Consider the following 22,262-nt stretch of genomic DNA (forward strand, 5'->3'; position numbering starts at 1 on the left):
CTCCCTCCCTCCCTCCCTCTTTGTTGGTGGGCGGCACCTACCGGCAGGTTCTCCCCCCACTGGGCCTTTCCCTCCAAGAGGGCCTCTAGGACGGCGCGGCTGGGCTCCCCGCTGCCCGGATCGTTCCCGCTCACCACGTAGTAGGAGGCCCGGACTCGCTTGAAGAACTCCTGGTCCGTGTTTTTGGCGCTGCAGTGGTTGGGGATGTAGGCCAGATCCACGTAGATGGGAGGCACCGAGGAGCCCCCACCGCCCCCACCACCGCTTTTGGGGTTGCCGAGCCCTGAGAGAAAGAGAGAGAAAACGGGTGTCAGGCCTTTGCTGGAACCTCCAATTGTTGTCAGCCCTGAGGCTCCCAAGTATGGGCTTAGGAAAACAGGTGTTTCCTCTATACAGATTTACCTAGGAAAGGGTGGTGCTTTTTGCCTAGAGTTATACAAACTCCAAGTGCAAGTACAGTAAGGTAAGGTAAAGGTTTCCCCTGACATTAAGTCCAGTCATGTCTGACTTTGGGGGTTGGTGCTCATCTCCATTTCTAAGCTGAAGAGCCAGCATTGTCCATAGACACCTCCAAGGTCATGTGGCCACTGGCATGATTGCATGGAGCGCCGTTACTTCCCACCGGAGCAGTACCTATTGATCTACTCACATTGGCATGTTTTCGAACTGCTAGGTTGGCAGGAGCTGGAGCTAACACCGCTCACGCCGCTCCTGGGGTTTGAACCTGGGACCTTTCGGTCTGCAAGTTCAGCAGCTCAGCGCTTTAACACACTGCACCACCGGGGCTCCTTATTTCACTTATCCAAGTCTTGCTTATCCAAGGTTCTGGATTATCCAAGGCATTTCTGTAGTCAATGTTTTCAATATATCATGATATTTTGGTGCTAAATTTGTAAATACAGTAATTACAACATAACATTACTGTGTATTGAACTACTTTTTCTATCAAATGTGTTATATAACATGATGTTTTGCTGCTTAATTTGTAAAATCATAACCTAATTTGATGTTTAATTGGCTTTTTCTTAATCCTTCCTTATTATCCAAGATATTTGCTTATCCAAGCTTCTGCTGGCCCGTTTAGCTTGGATAAGTGAGACTCTAATGTATATTGAAGGATTGAAGAAAATCATGCCATGGAACAATTTCTCCCTGTAGAGACGTTCAATATATTGTTCGAAGGCTTTCATAGCCGGAATCACTGGGATAGTGTGATGTGTTTTCCGGATTGTATGGCCATGTTCTAGAAGCATTTCCTCCTGACATTTTGCCTGCTAGAACACAGGCATACAGCCCAGAAACCACACAACACTCTGATTTAAGAAAGTGATCTTCTGTGTAGAACAACAACAGGAAAACTTATCAACTAACGCAAGACCTGCAATTGCTTCTGTTGCAGGAATACTGGGTAGGAATGTTAGTGCCACCCACCAAGGAGGGTGGAAAGGGTGGTGGGATACTTAAGAAAAGGAGCTGTAAACTGAAGCCACGGCAAGCCTGAATGCCGCAGAGATGCAGCTGCCAGGGGTTTCCTATTTCTGCATAGGAGGGGGCCTCTCCTTGGGCCAACCACAAAACAAGAGGGAGCGGTTCTGCCTTCCGCAGTGTCCGGACGCACAGCCGCATCAGAGAAATGCAAGAAGAGAACTGCCAGTCAGATCAGTTGCCGGCCGGCTTCGGAGTAGTAAGTGGACAAAAAGCCACTCAAGTGACAGAAAACAATGGGAGCCCTATTAAGCCTTCTCTCAATTTCCTCCTATGACCCACATTTGCCCAAGGCCTCCCTCTGCTCTGTAGTTCTTGTTGGGAATCACCCTGGACTACTCAAGTCTAAATGTAGTTAGATAGGTGATAGAGTTAGATTGAGGGAATCCTTTCCCCATATCCAAAGCATGCCCAGATAGGCTTTACTGTGTTTCACTCTATCCTGTTTACGTCACATCCCTTACTTTGAAGTTAGTAGAAATGTGAATCTCCAGGGACACTAACTTCCCATTGGTCAGAATGTCTTTTATGGCCCCAATAAACTGGACCATGAGGTTGGAACCATTCTGATTCTCTCTCTACCTTTGTTCTTCTAGCTAACAAGCAGCGTCTTGCTGTCTCTCCTGGCAAGATGTAACTACAGTAGAGTCTCACTTATCCAAGCCTCACTTATCCAAGCTTCTGGATTATCCAAGCCATTTTTGTAGTCAATGTTTTCAATATATCATGATATTTTGGTGCTAAATTACTAAATACAGTAATTACAACATAACATTACTGCGTATTGAACTACTTTTTCTGTCAAATGTGTTGTTAAACATGATGTTTTGGTGCTTAATTTGTAAAATTAACCTCATTTGATGTTTAATAGGCTTTTCCTTAATCCCTCCTTATTATCCAAGATATTCATTTATCCAAGCTTCTGCCAGCCTGTTTAGCTTGGATAAGTGAGATTCTACTGTATTTAGATGTTTGTTATTTTTCCTTTCTTATTTTTCCTTAGAAACCAGTCTAGAGTAGACTAGACAGCTCCCAAGCCTTTCTATCTACAATGGAGTTCTTTTTACCTGAATAAATACTTTTTGAACTTTTACTGAGACTCTGCAGTCCATTGCAATCCTAAATGGTCAAAGGCTTCTCTTTGCTCACCCCGTGTAAGTAACACTTTTGCTTTTGCTACTCTGCTGCATTTTGGTGGAATCTCCCCCAGAGAAGGTTAAATTGAGTCTAACCGCTCAGAGATTACCACAACAGCTCTTTCTACTTCAGCTTCTGGGACAGGTGGGCAAGATCTTTCAGAGCCCCTCCTCAGATGCACTGGACACACAGAGAGGGGTCTGGATGGTGTTGCACTGCAATGCCCAGTGCCCCTATTAAGGCCTATATACTAAGAAATAAGACTTTTGGGAGCTGCAGTCCAGGATCAACCAGAGCCTCTTTCTTTGATTCTGGAGAGCAAAGCTGCCCTGAGCCCCCTCCCAACTGGACCCTCCGCTCTCGGCCTCTTACCCAGGTTGCTCTTGACGCCATTGAGGAGGTTCTTTGTGCCAGTCTGGACGCTCCCCTTCTCCTCGGCATGGAGCTTGAGGTTCTTCTCCCTCTTGACCCAGGCGGGCTTGGGCGAGCGGTCTGGGGCCCACCTGTCCATCCTGCGTGCCGGAGAGGGCGATGGGGAGGGCTTGCTCTTGCCCACTGCGGATGCCGCCGGCTTCCTTCCTCCACGGCTCTTGGACTCCTTCCGGGAGATCGCCTTCTCCGGAGGGCGGTGTAGGAGCGCTTCGCTCAGCAGCACCTCTGGGTCCATCATGCAGACGTCGGGACGTGGGGGGTGAGGGTGTGGATCTGGCACGGAAGCCGGCTGGGGGTCGTGGCCGAGACGGGCGCTGCTGCCGGAGCCGCCGTGGTGCGAGCCACCCATGGCTTTGTCCACTGGGAGGAAGTCGGCATCTTCCTCAGAGTCCATGGCCGCGTCAGCCGTGATGGAGGGGCACTCTTCCGTTTCTGGGGGAACGTCCGAATCCGACTGGGACGTCCCGGAGTCGCTGACCGAAGTGGGAGGGGTTTCTTCCCCTGCGGCGGCTGTTCCTTGCCTCTGGCCGCCAGGAAGGGAATGCAGCAGCCGCCCCATTGCTGAGGGCCGCCCCTCTGCCTGCGATAGCTTGCTGTCCTCCTCCTCTTCCTCGTCGGAGTCGTGCGGACTGGGATTGATGAAGGACGGGGAGAGCTCCCCCCTCCTCGGGGGCTGATACTCGCAGGAGGAGAACGTCGGCCCATGATCCGAGGGCGCAACTACGTGTGGCTCCGGGTCGTGGGTGGTGTGACTGGTGTCCTCGGCTTGGCTGCCCCACCGAGTGGCCGCTGCCTCTGGGAAGAAAGCCTGTAAGTCGGGGTCTTCTGCCATCATGAGGGACGACGGACGCATTTGCCTTCCCTCTGCCTCCTCCTCATGCTCACCTGCCTCTTCTTCTTCCTCTTCTTCCTCCTCCTCTTCCTCACTCCTGGCTGCTTTGCTCACGCTGTTGTCATGGGGCAGTCTGTGGAAAGCCATGGGGCTGGAGCTCACCTCTGTGGGGCCGTTGGCTGATGTGAAGGCCTCTTGCTGGCTCCAGGGAGAAGGCGGCAGGATGTCTGGGAGGCTGGGACCGGCTGCCCACTCCTTGGGGCTCATGCTGCATGGAGGGGAGGGCGGGTGCCAAGGGATGCTGCTGTGCCAGTCGGGGCTGGCAGGGAGGGCTTCTCTGCTGTCCGCTGAAGAGCCTGAGGGACGTGGTGGGGAGATGGCCTGGGCCCCAGGTTCTGGGGACGAGCCCCCCTCCGTTGGAACAGACCCGGGCTGGACGGAGGCCGCAGCATGAGGAGCCTCTCCCTTAGGGCTGGCCAGGGCCTGCTCCCAAGGCTCCCCATGGAGCAGCTGCCCTCTTTCTCCCCCTTCTTGGGAGGCCCCTGCCCAGGCCTTTCCAGAGACCTCTAGGTACTCATCGGCCTTGCCTTCTCCGCAGGTGCCGAAACCGGAAGGAAGCGGCTTATCCCAGAGGTAAGAAGAGGCGGAGGAGAGGCAGGCCTCGTGCCGGAAGAGGATGGACGGCTGGTGGCTCTGCAGGGAGGAAAGCTCGAATCCGGCGGAGGCAACGGAGGCGGCAGAGGAGTCTCGCCCCTTGGCCAGAATGGACGGGCCCTTGGCCGGCTCCTTCTCCTTGGCTTCCAGGACGGTGGAAGGCAGCCAGGGTGGGTCAGCGACGGTGGCAGGGTGACTGAGGGGGGTGTCCTTGGAGTCCGTGCTCTCGCCAGCCTTGGAGGGGGCTCCTTCCTGGGCCTGGCCAACAGCACCCAAGGGGCTTCCAGAGGCCTCTGTCCCCGAAATGTCTGTGTAGGGAGGGTCCCTCTCAACTGGGGGGAGAGTGGGCTTGGACGCCTTCTCTGATGGCTCCTGGGCGCCCTTCTCTACTTCGGAGTCACTGGCGCTCTCCTCTCCTCCGGCCTTCTCATAATAGACGTCCCGGTGGGGGGAGTGGGAGTGGGTGGGCGACTCCGGCTTCTGTCCAGCTTCTGTCTCCAAAGTCCAGGCATGCTTTGCCTTGAAGGGAGGTGCCTCCTCCTGCCCCGAAGGCTCCTGGGCCCCACAGAAGCCCCCGCTTCCCAGAGAAGTCATGCTTAGGGCGCTCCCTGGGTGGCTAGGCAGCGGAGGGGGAGACTCGTCCCGCTTTCCCTCTTCTTCCCTTGGGGCCTGGCCACGGGACGGAGAGCTCTCCTTCTCAGCCGTGGGGCTGTATCTGTCGTGGACGCCTGCGTAGTCGAAGGCAGGCTGAGCCTTGTCCTTGGGGGAGGCAGGGGAGGAAAGCTCCTTCTCAGTCGGCGTGAAGAGGCAGGACTCTTCCTCCTTGGATGAGATGGGCGAAAGGGATTCTGCCTGGAACCGGGGCGCCCTCCCTTTGCCCAGGGGCTCCGGGCCCAAGAGACCCGTGCCATCCCCCCCATAGACATCGGCGTAGTGGAAGGTCTTCTGGTGCGGGTACGGCGTGGGTTCCCTCTCCTCCTTCTCGGGTCCCTTCTCCACAAGCCCTCCCTGGGCTTCTTTTTCTTCGGGGGGCTCAAAGGGGCCAGGGGCGTAGGAGGCACTGCTGGGCCAGGTGCTGAGGGAGACCAGGGGGGTCCTGGGGTCTGGGCCTGGCGGGTGGGGCCCTCTCTCATCCACCTTGGGGGTCATGGGCCTCAGGCTCCCGTCCCTTTCCTCCTGGTCTTCCTCTGATGAGGCTTTCCCTTCAGTGTCTGGCTTTCCATCCTCCTCTTCGGAGCCCAGTTCTTCCTTGTGGTGGAAGGCACTGTCTGCTCCCAACGTCTGCCCTGCAATCCCTGGAGGGAGCCCGGGGCCACTTGGGGCCCAGGTAGGAGCCTCTCCGTCGTCTTCTGGAGCAGGAGGCCCATGTGGAGAGGGGTCCCCAAAGGGCTGCTCCCTGCCTTCCAGGTTGACGGTCCATTCAGGCACAAAGCCTGGGCCCCTCGGGTCTTGTTGAGAGGGCCCCTCCTCAAAGCCCAGCATCTCTTGCTCCTTCCCATCTGGACAATGAGGCTTCCCGCCTGCTTGGGCTGTTGCCAACTGGGTTTGTTCTTCCTCCCATTGAGCCCCACCAACAACCGCAGCGAGGGAACCGGTGTCTGGAAACGCCTCTTCCATCATCTCTGGGGCAGCCTCTTTGCCAACATCAGTGCCCCACACCTCCTTTTCCAAGCATCCACCTGTGTCATCTCCAGAAAGTCTTCTTGCGTCAGTGACGGACAGCGGCAGCTTCTCGTATCCTTCCATCTCATCATCCAGAAATGTACATTCCCCCCTCTCCTTGTCATACCTCTGCCGGTGTTCTTTGCTTGGCACTTCGTTCTCCCCCTCTGGAAACCACACTTTCTTCTCAGAGTTTGCATCTTGCAGGTAAATGTCTTCCATTTCTGGGGACTGATCCTCCCCCTGCCCTCTTTCTTCTGTTGTGGGATCTTGCTTTTCTTCCTTTAAGTGACAAGGCCTTGTCTCCCCGGAGTCCTGGGTCTCCGCCACACTCCCCTTGCCTGGACTCAACTCCTTGGAAGATGGACTGGAAAGTAGCTTCTTTTCGCTGGGCTCTTCTCCAGATGAGGAAACTGCCTTTGTGGCTTCTGGAAAAATCCCCGTACCAGGCTGGACTAGAGCAGCATACTGGTCTTCGGGAGATGAAGGCAAAGAGGGTGAACCCCCTCCGAAATGAGGGCCTGGATCTGTGTCGCCGACCGGGGACTGCTCTGCAGAAGAAGAGAGGCTTGTTGTGGGAGAGAAGCTGCCTCCAAGGGCTTCCTGCAGGGCCTTCTCAGTAGAGACCTCTTTTGTCAGTCCAGATTGGGCATCCGTTTCAGCCATCTCCTCTGCAAAGCAATATGAAGGAGCTTCTCTGCCGAGAGCGGCAAATGCTGACTTCTCTGGGCCAAAATAGCCTTCTGGTGGATGTGCTACACCCCTGCTTTCTGGGGGTAATTCTTTGGTGGGCTCGACTGCTGAGGGGTCTGCCTTTCCAGAAATCTCTCCAGCAGAAGGAAGCCCTTTTGCTTCCCCTGATGCAATCTCTTCAGCAGACGGGCGCAATGCTATCCCGTCTTCCTCTTCGCCCGAAGATTCTTCCCATCCTTTTGGAGGGGGAATGTCCGGAGCAGAGAACAACTCGGAACCAAAGCCTCTCAGCTCCCCCTGGCTCTCCCTCTCGCTTTCAGTGGGCCCCGGAAGCCTGTCTGGGGCCGGCGGGTACAAGTCACACAGCTCCAGCGTTTCCTGCGAGTGGTAGAAGCTCCTGGGCAGCTCCTCGCTTTCCAGAGCCTGGCGCCAGGTTTCGCAGGGGGCGGTGACAGGCTCAGTGGGCCCTTTGGCCACATCCTCAGGGGCTCCTTCCATGTTCATAGGGCTGTCCCGCTCATCCGGCCTCACAGCTGCCTCCATTGCCTTCTCAAAGCCCTCTTCGGACTCCACAGCCTCCGACTTCTGCTCCTCTATGGGGGACTGGTGGAACGGTGTGTGCCCGGCGCTGGTGGGGGTCGGGGAGGCCATCTTGACGGTGCTGTCATCGGGGCTGGTGCAGCGCTCCTCGCTCTCCCCGGAGAAGGGTTCTGCCTGCAGCAGTAGCGAGGAGGCTTCCTGCCCCTCCATGAACAAGAGGGCTTCTGGGGTCCCTACTTTGGGTGCTTCTTCCAGGATGTTGTCTCCTGGTACGGCTGTCTGGGGGACTACAGGAGCATCATGCTGTCCTTGGACTGCCCACGGCCTCTCCAGGTTGGGGGTCTCCTCCTCCTCCTCCTCTAGCTGCATGTCCTTCTTACCAGCCTGGTGCTCCCTCTTGCCCGCTTGCACGTGGAGGTCTTCCGGAGGGGGAGACTTGAAGCCCTTGTCCTCCTCCAATGAGGAGGTGGGGGAGATGGTGCCGGCGGAGGGCACATAGTCCAGGCCCTGCGTAGCCTCCGTCCGAGAGGAAGGGATGCTGTTGACTGTGTCCATCAGCAGGGAGCTTTTGCCGGTCTCCTCCGTCTGCGGAGCAGTCAAGGAGGCCACCGACTGGTCTTCGGCCACTGACGTGGCAAACGAGGAGAGTTTGTCACACTCTGTGATGGAAGTGGCGGATGAGACATGCTCTTCCTCTGCCAGGGGAGCCGCCACAATGTTCGCAGGGTAGGCAAGCATCTCGGGCCCTTGCCCGGGGTAGTCCTTGGCTCCTTCTTCTGCCACGACTGCAGCCTGGCTCCCGTGCATAATGCTGAATGGGCACGGCTGGTCAGGAATGGTGACCTCTTCGGTGCCGATGTCGGCCTTGAGGTGCAGCGCCCGCTCCTCCTGTTCGTCGTGGATTTCCTCGTCAGAGATGGTCTGCTCCGTCTCAGAGTACCCGGGGATGGTCTCATCCTGGATGTAGGAGATATGCTCCCCAGGTGGGACTCGCCGGGCGCCTGGGCACCGTTCCTCCTCCTCTTCCTCCTCCTCCTTCATCATCAGGGCTGCCCGCTCGGCCCTTCCTTCTTTGAGCTGTCTCTCTTTATTCTCGGAGGGCAGAGGAGAGGGCTGCATGATGGACAAACTTCCCTCCTCTTCTCTGCCTCCTCCTCCTTCGCCTTTGGCCTCCCTTAAGGACTCCAGCCCTGGGGGGCTTCTCCATCCCGTTGGCCTCTCCCCCTGGGCCTCCATCCATGACATCTTGGGCTCCGCTGTGCCTTTCTCTTCCTCTTGCTGCCCCACAAGTGGGGAGTCCCCAGAGGCTAAGGCCCAGTCCCTCTCGCCTTCAGCCTCCTTCCCAGACTTCTTCCCAAACCGTCCTTCCTCAGGGGCCTCTGCCTCGGACGCTCTCCCAGTTTCCTCTGCCGTTTCCAGGGCAGCCAGGGACGGAGATGCAGGGCTGCCCGTTCCTCTGGGTTTCAGGCCGTGCAGCTGCTCAGCAGTGGTGCCAAGGGAGCCTCCTTGTCCTTCTGTGGGGGAAGGAGGTGCCTCAGGAGGGTTTCCTTTCTCTTCAGCCTTCAGCTCCTCAAAGTCCTTGGTCAGATCCTCTGGGGAGGAGAGAACCGGCCTCTGGTCATCCCTGCTGGGTGGCTCTGGGGGCTGGCTGGGCTTCTTTGGCACCGGGGAGGACTTCTGCTCCACAGCCAGGCTCTCCTTCTCGGCTTTGCTGCGGACTTTCTCCGTTTTCACCCGGCCGGGACCCTTGGCCTTGTATAAGGTTTTCCTCACTTCCGGTGTGAAGGGCTTCAGGTCAGGTTTGGGCACCTTTTTTGCCTCTGGCTTGGCTTCCTTCTTTCTTTCCTCTTTCTTGGATTCTTTCCTTTCTTCTTTCTTCCCATCCTCCTTCTTGAGGTCCTTCCTCTCTTTTTTTAACTCCTTCTTCTCTTTGTCCCTTTTCTCTTCCATCTTTGAAACCTTCTCTTTGAGGTGCTTCTTCCCGCCTTTGTCTTTGGCGAGTTTCCTTTTCTCGGCCTTGAGGGCCTCGCTGGAGTCGGTTTTGATCTTCTCTGCTTTTGTGGGTTTCTCTGGGGCCTTTTCAGAGAGGTCCCTGGCCCTTTTTTCCGCCTTGGCCTCCTTCCCAGCCTCGGCCTTGGTCTCCTCAGCTTTTGAGGTCTCCTTGCTGCCCGGCGGTTTAGGGGATGACTTGAGGCTCTCCTTGCTGTCCGTCCTTTGCTTGATCCGGCTTTGCTTCAGTGCTGGAGATGGTGTGCCAGAGAGTGCCTCCTTCTGCGTAGCCACAGGGTACTTCAGGAAGTCCAGGTGCCGCAGCCTTTCCAGACCTTCCAGAATCTTGTTTTGCGGGGCGTTTCCTGGAAACAGAACCCGCACAATCTTCTCCATTGGGCTTGCCGGCAGCCAGACCACCAAGGCCGTGATGGAGGTAAGGTAGGGCACAGAGATCTCCCCCTCCTTCCCATTGGAGAGGATGATGCCCGTTCTGGCCTTGCTATTCCCGGCCCACTTTTGCATGAGGAACTGCATCTCCTTGCTTTCCTTCACCGGGTTCAAGACGTACATGTCCAGTCTACCGACACCCATTTTGTGGAACAAGGTGATGGGCTCGATGGTGTTGCTGACCACTCGGTAAAGGGGCTCCGGCTTGATGCCCAGTTTGTTGAGGTGCTGCAGGGCCAGGCTGGCTTCCTCGATGCTCCGCTTGACCTTCATGGAGGACTCGGGCATCCGGAGTTTCTCGGGGACATTGAAGAACACAACACCCAGCTCTGGGGAGATGAGGTTCTTCATCCAGTCACTGTAGTTGGTCGAGCCCTGCGACTGCTCCTCCTCCTGTTCTGCAATTTTTCTCTGCAGCAGCCCATTGATCCCTGGAAGGTTGTCTGCCCCAATGTGGGTCAGGAGGATTGAGTCGATCCGGTCCAGGTGCCGGACCAGCTTCCAGAAGCAGGACCTCCTCTCGGAGCCACCGTCCACCAGGATGTTGAAGCCATTGACGGCAAAAAGGGCAGAGTCTCCCCGCCCCCCAGGGAAGATATAGCAGCAGGGCTTGGAGAGCTTGAGGAAGCCCCCGGAGGTGGGGGGCTCCAGGAGATCAAAGGGCGATGGGACATCCACCGTCTCGGAGACGTACTCGGCGAATTCAGAGACCCCGTCCATCTCTGGTAGGACCGGGTCAGGGTTCAGCCTCAGCTTCAGGAGGCCCTGGAACTGAGGGCGTCCAAGGCTGGTCCAGTCTCCTTCCCCGAGGCAGGACACTGTGAGCGACGCCTTGGAGGCAGCGTCCCTGTTGCTGAGGAGCTGGGCCACCTGCAAGAACCAAGGGCAAAAGGAAGGGAAACAGCGAACAGTCAGCCACAAACTCAAACCAGAAGAAGCGCAAAAAATAAAGAAATCTGTGCATGCGCCAACTTTGGCCCTCTCTCCAGGTGTTTTGGATTTCAACTCCTACAATTCCTAACAGCCAGCCACCTTTTAGGAATTGTGGGAATTGAAATTCAAAACACTTGGGGGGAGGGCCAAAGTTAGCTCATGTCAGTTCTAATATGTCACGACGGAGTCATGAAGAACTCCCACAAAATGCCGGAAAGCTCAGCTTGGAAAGTCCTGATACCCTGTTTCCCCTAAAATAAGACATCCCCAGAAAATAAGACCTAGTAGAGGTTTTGCTGAATTGCTAAATATAAGGCCTCCCCCGAAAGTAAGACTTAGCAGCGTGTTTGTTTGGAAGCATACCCGCTGAACAGAACACCAGAGCATGCAGGATCGGTAAATGTATGTACCATAAAGTGTTGTACATGGAAATATTGGTAGTAACAAGAAATTCTTGATAGGATTCACAGTTTGTCTGGTAATGCTGGTTTATGATGACAACTACTGTACAGTATATAATAAATGTTCATTTTTTTTGTTCAACAATAAATGTGAATTCTTCTTCATGGAAAAATAAGACATTCCCTGAAAATAAGACCTAGAGCATCTTTGGGAGCAAAAATTAATATAATACACTGTCTTATTTTCGGGGAAACACAGTAGTGACATTAGTCCCCACTCCAAATGCAGGTGGTCCCAAAAATCATCTTGCTGGACTTCCCAACTCAGGGCTGCTCACCTCTGGATCAGCAATTATTTCAGCAAATCTGTGGTAAGAGAAGCTTCCCTCCTGGAGGATCAGATCTCCTTGCTCCGAGCTCTGTCCGCACAGGACCAGCAACTTGTGGGTTGAAGGGTCACATAGCAAGGAACGAACCTGTTTGGGCGCAAGAAATACCTTTTGTCAGATTTGGAAATTACCTGGCATTTCTAAGCGACGGCAGAGTTAATATCTCTGGACTAACCACCTGTAAAAGAGTTAAGCCACTGTAATTAGGGTGTGGTGGTTAATGCACTGGGAGCACTGTACAGGTTGTAGTTATATTGAACACTTCATCCACTGAGTGCTACACTTAAAATCACATTAGTTTGGTTTGAAGTGTAGGATAGAGAATTCTTTGTGTATTTAAGCAAGGGGGTCAGCATTCTTTCCAAACGTTTCAAAAGGTGGTGGGGAAGTGGATTTTCGGTAATGATCTGGATGTCTGGCCAATTCTCTAATGTGATTGCATTTGTTGCTCCCAGGTTTAAAATTTATTTATTTATTTATTTATTTATTTATTATTTGCTACATTTATATGCCACCCTTCTCACCCCGAAGGGGACTCAGAGCGGCTTACAAATTAAATTTACATACAATATTATATTAGCATAGTACAATACTGGTAATAAATTACTATATTGTACTGTATCAATATACTGTAATATTATTAGTAATATTACATGTAAAATATAATATATAATTAATATTATTATATTGTATTATTAGTATTATATCGTATTACAATATAATATTATGAATATTATATGTATATACAATATGTTATAATTATTATATATTATTGTACATTATATTTGTGTGTGTGTGTGTGTGTGTGTGTGTGTGTATATATATATATATATATAAACACACACACACATATATATGTGTGTGTGTATGTATATGTATGTGTGTGTGTGTGTGTATGTATGTGTGTGTGTGTGTGTGTGTGTATATATATATATATATATATATAAACATATATAAAATGAAACGTTTCCCCAATTTGTGGGAGGGGAAATTGTGGGAGGAGCCAAAAGTACCCTTGTTAGGGAAAGCATTAACTTTTGCTCACCAAGTTTTTACTTTGCCAGAACAATTTCTTTTTAAAAAATACCCTTTCAGGGTCCTTCACTTCACTTCCTTCTGTGATATGCCTGTGCCTTGTGTTGCATGGGTACGCTGGGAGAGAAGGATTATTATTATTATTATTATTATTATTATTATTATTATTATTATTATTATGCCATGTCCCCATGCTGTGCAGCCCTGGGAGTTATAGCTTTCCAAAGTCCATACCCTTCTCTTGGTGCATGTACACTATGGAATGAATGCTCTTGGAGCCCACTTTCAATACCATAGCTCCATACTATGTTGTCCTGGGAGTTATAGATTTCCAAGGTCCACACCCTTCCCTGTGGGACAGCCGAGATAGAGAAAGAAAGAGAGAGAGCATTGCTACTTTCCCTCCCTCCCTCCCTGTTCCTACAGCCTCCATGGCTCCATAGCATTGAACCAAGGCAGTGAAAGTGGATTCATTCTGCAGCAGAGATGTACCACAAGGTTTTTTTCCCCATTCCTGGAAGCTTTGGTGTTCCAGCACAATGGTTTTTAAAGAAAGAAGCAATTCTAAGCAGGCAGCAAATGTAATGGGCATATTACAAAGAGAGCACATTTTGCTGCTGTGCCTGAGATTCACCAACAAATCCTTTTTTTTTTTAATTGGAGGTGTGCGTTAGATTCAATGGCGCATGAGACTCAAGTCAAAATGGGTAAATAGTACACTTTTAAAACACCTGGACCCTAACTGAAAGCAGCAGCCAGAAGTAGAACAGAGAGACTGAAGCCCAACCCCGAAAGGCTTATCTATGCTGGACCTCACCTCGGTCACAGTGCTCTCCTCGTCTGGGTTCACAAGGATGACAGAGTCCAGGTCATGGCTCTGGTGGCGGAGGATCCTCAGACCTGGAAGGAGGGAGGGAGGGAGAGAGAAATAGAGAGAGAAAGAGAGAGAGAGAGAAAGAGGAGTGAGGAAGGCCTTCTCGGCCAAGCGCCATAATGACTGGGGCTCAGCAGGGAGGAGGAGGAGGAGGGGGCAGAAACATTATCTGAAAATGTGTTGTCTGAGGGCATAGGAGCTCCAGGGACGGCTAATGTCTCTGAACAAAGGATGCCCTCCAGGCAAGAGACAAACCTTTCCAATGCTAATTAAGGTAATTAACTGCCACATTCACGCTGACTTCCAACTGACAAAGGACTCTTCTCACACCCTGGACTCTCCACAGATATATATTAACCTTCCTTGCCTAGTTTTCTCCATGCCTCACAACCTCTGAGGATGCCTGCCATAGATGTGGGCGAAACGTCAGGAGAGAATACTTCTAGAACATGGCCATACAGCCCGGAATACATACAACAACCCTATTATCTGAAAATGTTTGCAAATATGGTTGAAAAATGCAGTTCTTGGGAAACAGCTGAGAAACATGGGCAAGGAGAACCCAACTGACAAGTTTTTTATAAGCTGTCCTAAATATCTTAATTTCTTTAATGGATTCTTTTACTTTTCAGCTCCCAGAATGCTCTAAAAAGATCAGTAATACAACAGGCAGAGAGGGGAGAGGCTTCCTTTGTGCTGCCCTGGAGACTAGCCACTTCATCACATTTACTAAATTCCACCAAGACCTACACTTAAAATCTGGTAACCCACTGTGTTCATTATATTAGATCGGGTTCAAGTGTAGCATTTTTAAGCATGGGGGCCAGCATTCCTTTCAAACGTTTGGGAGGTGGTGGGGAAGTGGATTTTGGGGAAATGATCTGGATGAATGGCCCATTCAGTAATGTGATGGCATTCGTTGCTCTCAGGATTGAAATGAGCCATTTCCCCAATTTGTGGGAGGGGAAATTGTGGAAGGAACCAAGATACTCTTGTTAGGGGAATTTTATTATGTCTCCATGCTGTGCAGTCCTGGAAGTTATAGTTTCCCAAGGTCCATACCCTTCTCTGGTTGCATTTACACTATTTTATTTATTTATTATTTATTTGCAACATTTATATCCCGCCCTTCTCACCCCGGTTTACAAGTATATATACATACAATATATTATATTATACGACTATATTGCAATATTATTAGTAATATTGCATGTGATATAAATATACAATTATAATCGTGAATTATATCATAATATTATTATTAATATTACATGTATATACAATATATTATAACAGTATAATATTATTATATATTATTATATCATTAAATTGATACAGGAGACACTATGGAATGAATGCTCTTGAACTGCAATTGAAGTACCGTAGCTATATATGAGTCTGGGAGTTATAGTTTCTCAAGGTCCATACCTTTCTCTGGATGCATCTGCACTGGAGAATAAATGCAGTAGGGGCCAATTTTAAATGCCATTATTATTATTATTATTATTATTATTATTATTATTATTATTATTATTATTATGCCATGTATCCATGCTGTGCAGTCCTGGGAGTTTTCCAAGGTCCATACCCTTCTCTTGGTGCATTTACAGTATGGAATGAATGCCCTTGCATCCTACTTTAAAATCTATGGCTCCATGCGATGGAATCCTCCTGAGAGTTATTTATTTATTTATTTACTACATTTATATTCCGCTCTTCTCACCCCGAAGGGGACTCAAAGCGGCTTACAAATCAAATGAACATACAATATATTATTAGCATAGCACAATATAAGCACTAAATTGCTATATTGTACTATATCATGATATGGTAATATTATTAGTAATATTAGATTTAATATATAATATATAATTAATATTATATTTTATTATTAGTAGTATAATATTGTATTCCATTATAATATTATTATCAATATTATATGTATATATAATATATTATATATTTATAAATTATTATAAATTTATAGTTATAGTTTCCCAAGGTCCATACCCTTCTCTGGGTACATCAAACTGTGGATGAGGGTTTTTTTCAACAAAAGAACATGGGGAGGGATGGTGGGCGAGGCCAAATCTCTACAATGTGATGGCAAACCACCTGAAAGAATACTGAGAGTACAACGGATAGATTTAACAGTGTGATGAAGGGAGGGAAATCATCCATTTTATTTCAACACGAAGTCTGACTGAGCTCTACTCTGCCAAACACTTTCCTGCTTCAATGTGATGAAGTCCTAGGGCTCAATGGACCCATGGGATCAAATGACAGGAAAATAGATTCCATGTTTAACAATGGAACTCTCTTCAGTGGAAGCTACAGTAGAGTCTCACTTATCCAACATAAACGGGCTGGCAGAATGTTGGATAAGTGAATATGTTGGATAATAAGGAGGGACTGAGGAAAAGCCTAATAAACATCAAATTAGGTTATGATTTTACAAATTAAGCACCAAAACATCATGTTATACAACAAATTTGACAGAAAAAGTAGTTCATTATACATTAATGCTATGTAGTAATTACTGTATTTACGAATTTAGCACCAAAATATCATGATATATTGAAAAACATTGGCTACAAAAATGCGCTGGATAATCCAGAACATTGGATAAGTGAGACTCTACTGTATATATTATATATTACATGCAATATTATTAATAATATTACAATATATAGATATAGTACAATATGGTAATTTATTGTCAGTATTGTGCTATGCTAATAATATAATATTGTATGTAAATTTAATTTGTAAGCCGCTCTAAATCCCCTTCGGGGGGCGGAATATAAATGGTGGAATATAAATGTATTAAATAAATAAAAAATAAATAATATCTATATTATATGTATATACAATATATTATAATATTAGTATAGCACAAATCAGCATTATGTATTACTATATTGTACTATACCACTATTTATTTATTTATTTATTTATTTATTTTATTTACAACATTTATATCCCGCCCTTCTCACCCGAGGGGACTCAGGGCGGCTTACAAAAATTGGCAAAATTTAATGCCAAACTATAGTAGTAGTTCAGTATGCAGTAATGCTACGTAGTAATTACTGTATTTATGAATTTAGCACCAAAATATCACGATGTATTAAAACATTGACTACAAAAATGGCTTGGATAATCCAGAATGTTGGATAAGTGAGACTCTACTGTATTTCTTTGGAGGCTTTTCAACAGAGGCTAAATGGCCATCGGTCGGAAGGGCTTTGACTGTGCTTTTCCTGCATAATGGTAGAAAGAAAATGGTTGGACTGGATGGCCCATGTGGTCTCTTTCAACTGTATTATTTATGATTCCATGATTCCAGAGAGGCCAGCTTCCCTGGAGGAGCCGGTAGAATTCTATCCCAGTTGAAGGCCAAGAGTAGCACATTCGGGCCAAACATTGCATGCTTTGAACGGCTGGCTCACGCCTCTCCAGGCACCTGCAATGTTTCCCAAAGTGCATGCATGCAGCGGGAGCCCTGCTCTACTTCCATGGGATCAGGTTGCCATGGCTGCTGGGCTTTAGAGTGGGAAAACGGGAGCAAGGCTGGCAAGCGGGGAGGGGGGGCAGTCCTGGCATCCAAGCCTTGCTCCCCTTGCCCCCCATGCTCTCTGACTCATAATGGTGCCAGCTGGACGGGTGGATGAGGGACAAAGGACAAAGGCAGGGCCTGTTCTGGCTCCTGTTTTGGTGGCTGCCTGGTGGTGACAGTATCCCGCTCCTCCTCACCCACTCACAGCAGAGAGAGAGGCTGACGGGACCGGCAGGAAGATGAGGGGAAGGTTCTCCTTTGTATCCCCCCCCCCCCCGAAATAACCCAGAAGGCAATGCCCCCCTTCCCTTCTCAGGGATCATGCTTTTGACCCATGTAGCAAGTGCCACCGAAGGGGGAAGTACTTCTTGGATCGGAGCCCTTTGCCCCACAGAGCAGCTGGCGGGGGGGGGGGGGGCAAGGAGGGGGCAACATGGAATATGTGGAAGTGACAATTGGAATGGCCCAGTCTATGAATTTGGATCATGCGATTTTAATGTTTTTATTAGGTGTGTTAATTCTACATTTTCCTATCTAAATGTTGTTTATATTTTATGTTGAATGGTCTTATAGATCTTAATGCACAGGTATATGTTTTTGTTGCATTGTAATGTATATTTTTATTTATTGTATTGTTCATTGTGTTGTGATGTGTTGTTCTTTTATATGCTGTTATATTGTATTGTTCTGGGCATGGCCCCATGTAAGCCGCCCCGAGTCCCCGTTGGGGAGATGGTGGCGGGGTATAAATAAAGTTTTATTATTATTATTATTATTATTAGATTTTGCGGTTTAGTTTATATGCATGTTAGGCATTGAATTTTGCTATTATTACAGTAGAGTCCCAAGTCTCTCCTGACACGGAGCTGCAGTGATGCAATGGGTTAAACCCTTGTGCTGCCTTAACTGCTGACCTGAAGGTTGGCAGTTCAAATCCACAAGACGGGTGAACTCCCATCTGTTGGCTCTAGCTTGCGGGGACACGAAAGAAGCCTCCCAGCAGGATGGTTACGCATCCGGGCATCCCCTGGGCAACGTAAATGTCCCTGCAGATGGCCAATTCTCTCATAATATGTTCTCAAGTGATAAAAAAAAGGTTTGGGGCCTCAGGCGGGGGGGGGGGGGGCTTTGTGAGGCTGCAGGGAGGGGTCCCCATGCCCTTTGACCTTCCCGCCTCCCTTTTTTACTGAGCTCCATCTTGGGGGTCCTCCTCTGCCTCAGGTTCGGCTGCTTAGGATCCCCTCACACAGACACACACACACACACCCCCCCCCCCCCAAAGCAGGCAGAGGAAGGGGAGAGGGAAAGGGCAGCCGAATCCTCAGTTGCAAAAGGCAGGAGGCCCAGTTCTTGGAAGAGAGACCTTGGGCCCTTTGGACAGAAGGGAGGGGCAGGTTGGAGGGGGAGAAATGAATGGGGGGGGGGGGCAGGGGAGGACAGGAGCCCGAAACGCCAGGAATGGCAGGAACAGACCCCCACCCCCAAAAGCAGGCAAAGGAGGGGAGGGAGCACACAGAACTTGCAGTTTTATCACTCCAGAGCATGAATCCGTTTTAAATCCACTGCATTAGAGCATGGATCCACTTTAAATTCAGTTTCTGCCTCCTACAGAATTCTGGGTCTTGTAGTTTAGGGAGGCCCAGGGCTCCCTTGCTGAGCAGTTTAAAGGCCCCTCCCTAAATTACAAGCCCCAGAATTCTATAGGAGGCAGAAATGGAATTTAAAGTGGATCCATGCTCTAATGCAGTGGTTCTCAACCTGTGGGCCGTGGCCCAGGAATGTGAGAATGAAAATCTGGCCCGTGAAGCTCCTTCCTTTCTCTTTATTTTATTTCTGCTCCTTTTCCACAGAGCTGACCATTGCATTGGATAGACCGCGTCAGCTCTAGATCAGGCATGGGCAAACTCGAACCCTCCAGATGTTTTGGACCAGATGTTTCAACTCCCACAATTCCTGAAGGGCTGAGGGGAAAAAGGAAAGGGAATTGTGGGAGTTGACATCCAAAACACCTGGAGGGTCCAAGTTTGCCCATGCCTGATCTAGATCAGTAATTCCCAAAGTGGGCGCTACCGCCCCCTTGTGGGCACTGCAGTGATCCAGGGGGGTGGTGATGGCCACAGGTGCATTTGCCATATGCATTGATACATATATCTTTCTGTTTAATTGCTATTACAATAGAGTCTCACTTATCCAAGCTTTGCTTACCCAAGTTTCTGGATTATCCAAGTCATTTTGGAGTCAATGTTTTCAATATATCGTGATATTTTGGTGCTAAATTCGTAAATACAGTCATTACAACATAACATTACTGCGTATTGAACTGCTTTTTCTGTCAAATTTGTTGTATAACATGATGTTTTTGGTGCTTAATTTGTAAAATCATAACCTAATTTGATGTTTAATAGGCTTTTCCTTAATCCCTCCTTATTATGCAAGATATTCGCTTATCCAAGCTTCTGCAGGCCCGTTTAGCTTGGATAAGTGAGACTCTACTGTAAAATGTAAAAAAAAATAATTTCCAGGGGGCACTGAGTAATATTTTTTCTGGAAAGGGGGGGCAGTAGGCCAAATAAGTTTGAGAACCACTGATCTAGATAATCAAATATGGTTCTCTGTGGGCTAGCAGGTGGCGAATACTGGCTGGAATGGAACTTCCAGTGGCCTAGGGGATAAAAGCCTTGTGACTTGAAGGTTGGGTTGCTGACCTGAAGGCTGCCAGGTTCAAATCCCACCCAGTGAGAGCGTGGATGAGCTCCCTCTATCAGCTCCAGCTCCATGCGGAGACATGAGAGAAGCCTCCCACAAGAATGGTAAAACATCAAAACATCCAGGCGTCCCCTGGGCAATGTCCTTGCAGACGGCCAATTCTCTCACTCCAGAAGCAACTCTGGTTGCTCCTGACATGAAAAAAAAAACTGGCTGGAATATGTTCTGTATCAGAACCTAGAGCTGATGTGGTCTATCCAAGGCAGTTTTCCGAATCAACCCCACAAATAACCAAACCGAATCGAACGTAGACCAAAAACTGCTTTTGGTACTAGTGTTGGAGAGGGGTCCCTGGTCAAAAAAAAGATTGAGAACCACGGCTCTAATGTGATGAAGTCCTTACTCCCCAAAACAGGGTTCTGAGCTGCAAAGGTTTCCTGGGAATGGAGGAAGGATGGGAGCCTGGAGCGCCAGGAATGGCAGGGAGGGAGAGGCGGGCAGGTAGAGCTTGGGTGAGCCCCCCCCCCCCCCCAGCGCCCTTTCCCCTGGGAACCATCATCCGGAGCCAAGAAGGGGGGGGGGGTCTAGAGATAGAGAGGCTCCTTCTGAGATAGAGATAGAGAGGCTCTCTCTCCACCCCTCCCCGGAGCCCCAAGGGCAACGAAAGGCAAGGACAGGCCCATCCCGGTCTCTCTCTCTCTCTCTCTCTCTCTCTCTCTCTCTCCCCCCCCCCCCCCCCCCACCCACCGCACTGCGGCTTCTGCTGCCGGTCCCCCCTCCCTCCCTCCTTCCCTCCCCTTCCTCCATCCTCCTCCCCCTCCCTGCCAGCTGCGCCGTTTGCCGCATTGTGCGTGCCTCGGGAGCGCGCCCCGCACCCCCCCCCCCTTCTTCTTGGCGAGGAGGGCGTTGGCCGGGCCCCCTCCCTCTGTGAATCCATCCCCCCCTCCCCTCCTTCTTTCCTTCCTTAGGGCCTACCGATCCGCGCTTCCTTCTGCCTCTGCCTCCGCCTCCTCCGGCCGCCGGGGAGGAAGAGGAGGAAGAGGAGGATGCCACTGGTGATGCCAGTGCGGAGGGGGGGGGGTGATGGAGGGGAGGAGCAGGAGCAGGCCCCGCCCCTCCCCAAGAAGAAGAAGAAGCCCCTCCCGCACTGCAGCCCCCCCTTCGCCCTATGGGGAGAAATCAGTAGGGAAGAGTTGAGCCAAAGGGGGGGGGGGGCGCGGAAGAGAGGGAGCATATTCACTGTATGTTGGACCTTTCTTGAATCAAGAAATTGGGCCACACAGTTTGCAGAAAACCTACACACACAGATAGATACCTTCATAAAAACTCCAGCCATCACCCAAGTCAAAAAAGAAGCACAATCAAAGCTCCGACAGACCGTGCACAAAGAATCTGCGAACCTCACCTCCTCCAAGGTGAACCAAATCACCTAAACTGGGCTCTACAGGCCAATGGAGACTCCACCATGGACATCAGAAGAGCTGCAAGGCCAAAACCAAGCCAGGAGAGCCAAGACAAAGATCCACCCAGAGGAAAGGTGTTCTTACCAGACATCAAGGGAACCACTGATGAAGAAGCACAACCTACAAACTATCTACAGACCCACAAAGAAAATCCAACAAATGCTACGGTCAACGAAGGACAAGAGGGATCCTCTCTCCTCTGCAGGAGTCTACTGGATACCATGCAGCTGTGGACAAGTCTACAGAGGGGCCACCAAACGCAGCATTGCCCAAACACGAGTCAAAGAACATGAAAGGCACTGCAGACTGACTCAACCAGAGAAGTCAACAATAGGAGAGCTCCAAATGAACCAACCTGGACACAGAATATTATTTGAGAACACAGAAATGCTGGACCACTCTCACAACCATCATGTCAGATGACACAGAGAAGCCATTGAAATTCACAAGCATGTGGACAACTTCAACAGAAAGGAGGAAACCATGAACATGAACAAAATCTGACTACCAGTATTAAAAAACTCAAAAATCAGAACAGTAAATAAGAAGCAACACTCTGAAAATCAGACATGGGAACCAAGGACAGCTAATGACTTTGAACAAAGGATGTCCCAGGCAGGAAGCCAGGAGATGAAGCTATTCAATGCTAATTGAGGTGATTAACTACAACATTCACACTGACCTCCAACTGACAAAGAGTTCTTCTCTCACCCTGGACTTTCCACAGATATATATATATATATATATATATATATATATATATATATATACCTTCCTTGCTTAGTTTCTCCATACCTCACAACCTCTGAGGATGCCTGCCATAGATGTGGGCGTAACGTCAGGAGAGAATACTTTTAGAACATGGCCATACAGCCCGGAAAACATACAACAATCCATGTTGAGTTGAGTTGCCAAAGGGAGGGGGGGGGGGAGAGGGAATTATTCGCTCTTTGTTGGACCTTTCTTGAATCCATTGGAGATTGCAAAGACAGGGCCCAAGTCCTTGCAAGATGCACAAAGGGATGGAGGGA

General features: G+C 49.7%; 1 protein-coding gene across 2 annotated transcripts in view; it reads right to left on the reverse strand.

Annotated features, from left to right (window-relative positions):
- map1a (microtubule associated protein 1A) overlaps positions 1-22,262 on the reverse strand; it is a 28,630-nt gene that overhangs the window by 3,200 nt on the left and 3,168 nt on the right. The window contains exons 1-5 of one of the 2 annotated variants that reach the window (XM_062963621.1): positions 20,744-20,867; positions 13,450-13,532; positions 11,547-11,684; positions 2,995-10,744; positions 42-283 (exon numbers count right to left, since the gene is read on the reverse strand). In XM_062963621.1, the coding sequence (XP_062819691.1) occupies positions 42-283; positions 2,995-10,594 (7,842 nt within the window). In that variant the 5' untranslated portion in view covers positions 10,595-10,744; positions 11,547-11,684; positions 13,450-13,532; positions 20,744-20,867. Of the gene's footprint in view, positions 1-41; positions 284-2,994; positions 10,745-11,546; positions 11,685-13,449; positions 13,533-20,743; positions 20,868-22,262 lie in introns of those variants that run through there. The other variant, XM_062963622.1, reaches the window with a different exon arrangement.

Source organism: Anolis carolinensis, unplaced genomic scaffold, assembly GCF_035594765.1.
Source record: "Anolis carolinensis isolate JA03-04 unplaced genomic scaffold, rAnoCar3.1.pri scaffold_11, whole genome shotgun sequence".
In the NCBI taxonomy this organism is placed as follows: Eukaryota; Metazoa; Chordata; class Lepidosauria; order Squamata; family Dactyloidae; genus Anolis; species Anolis carolinensis.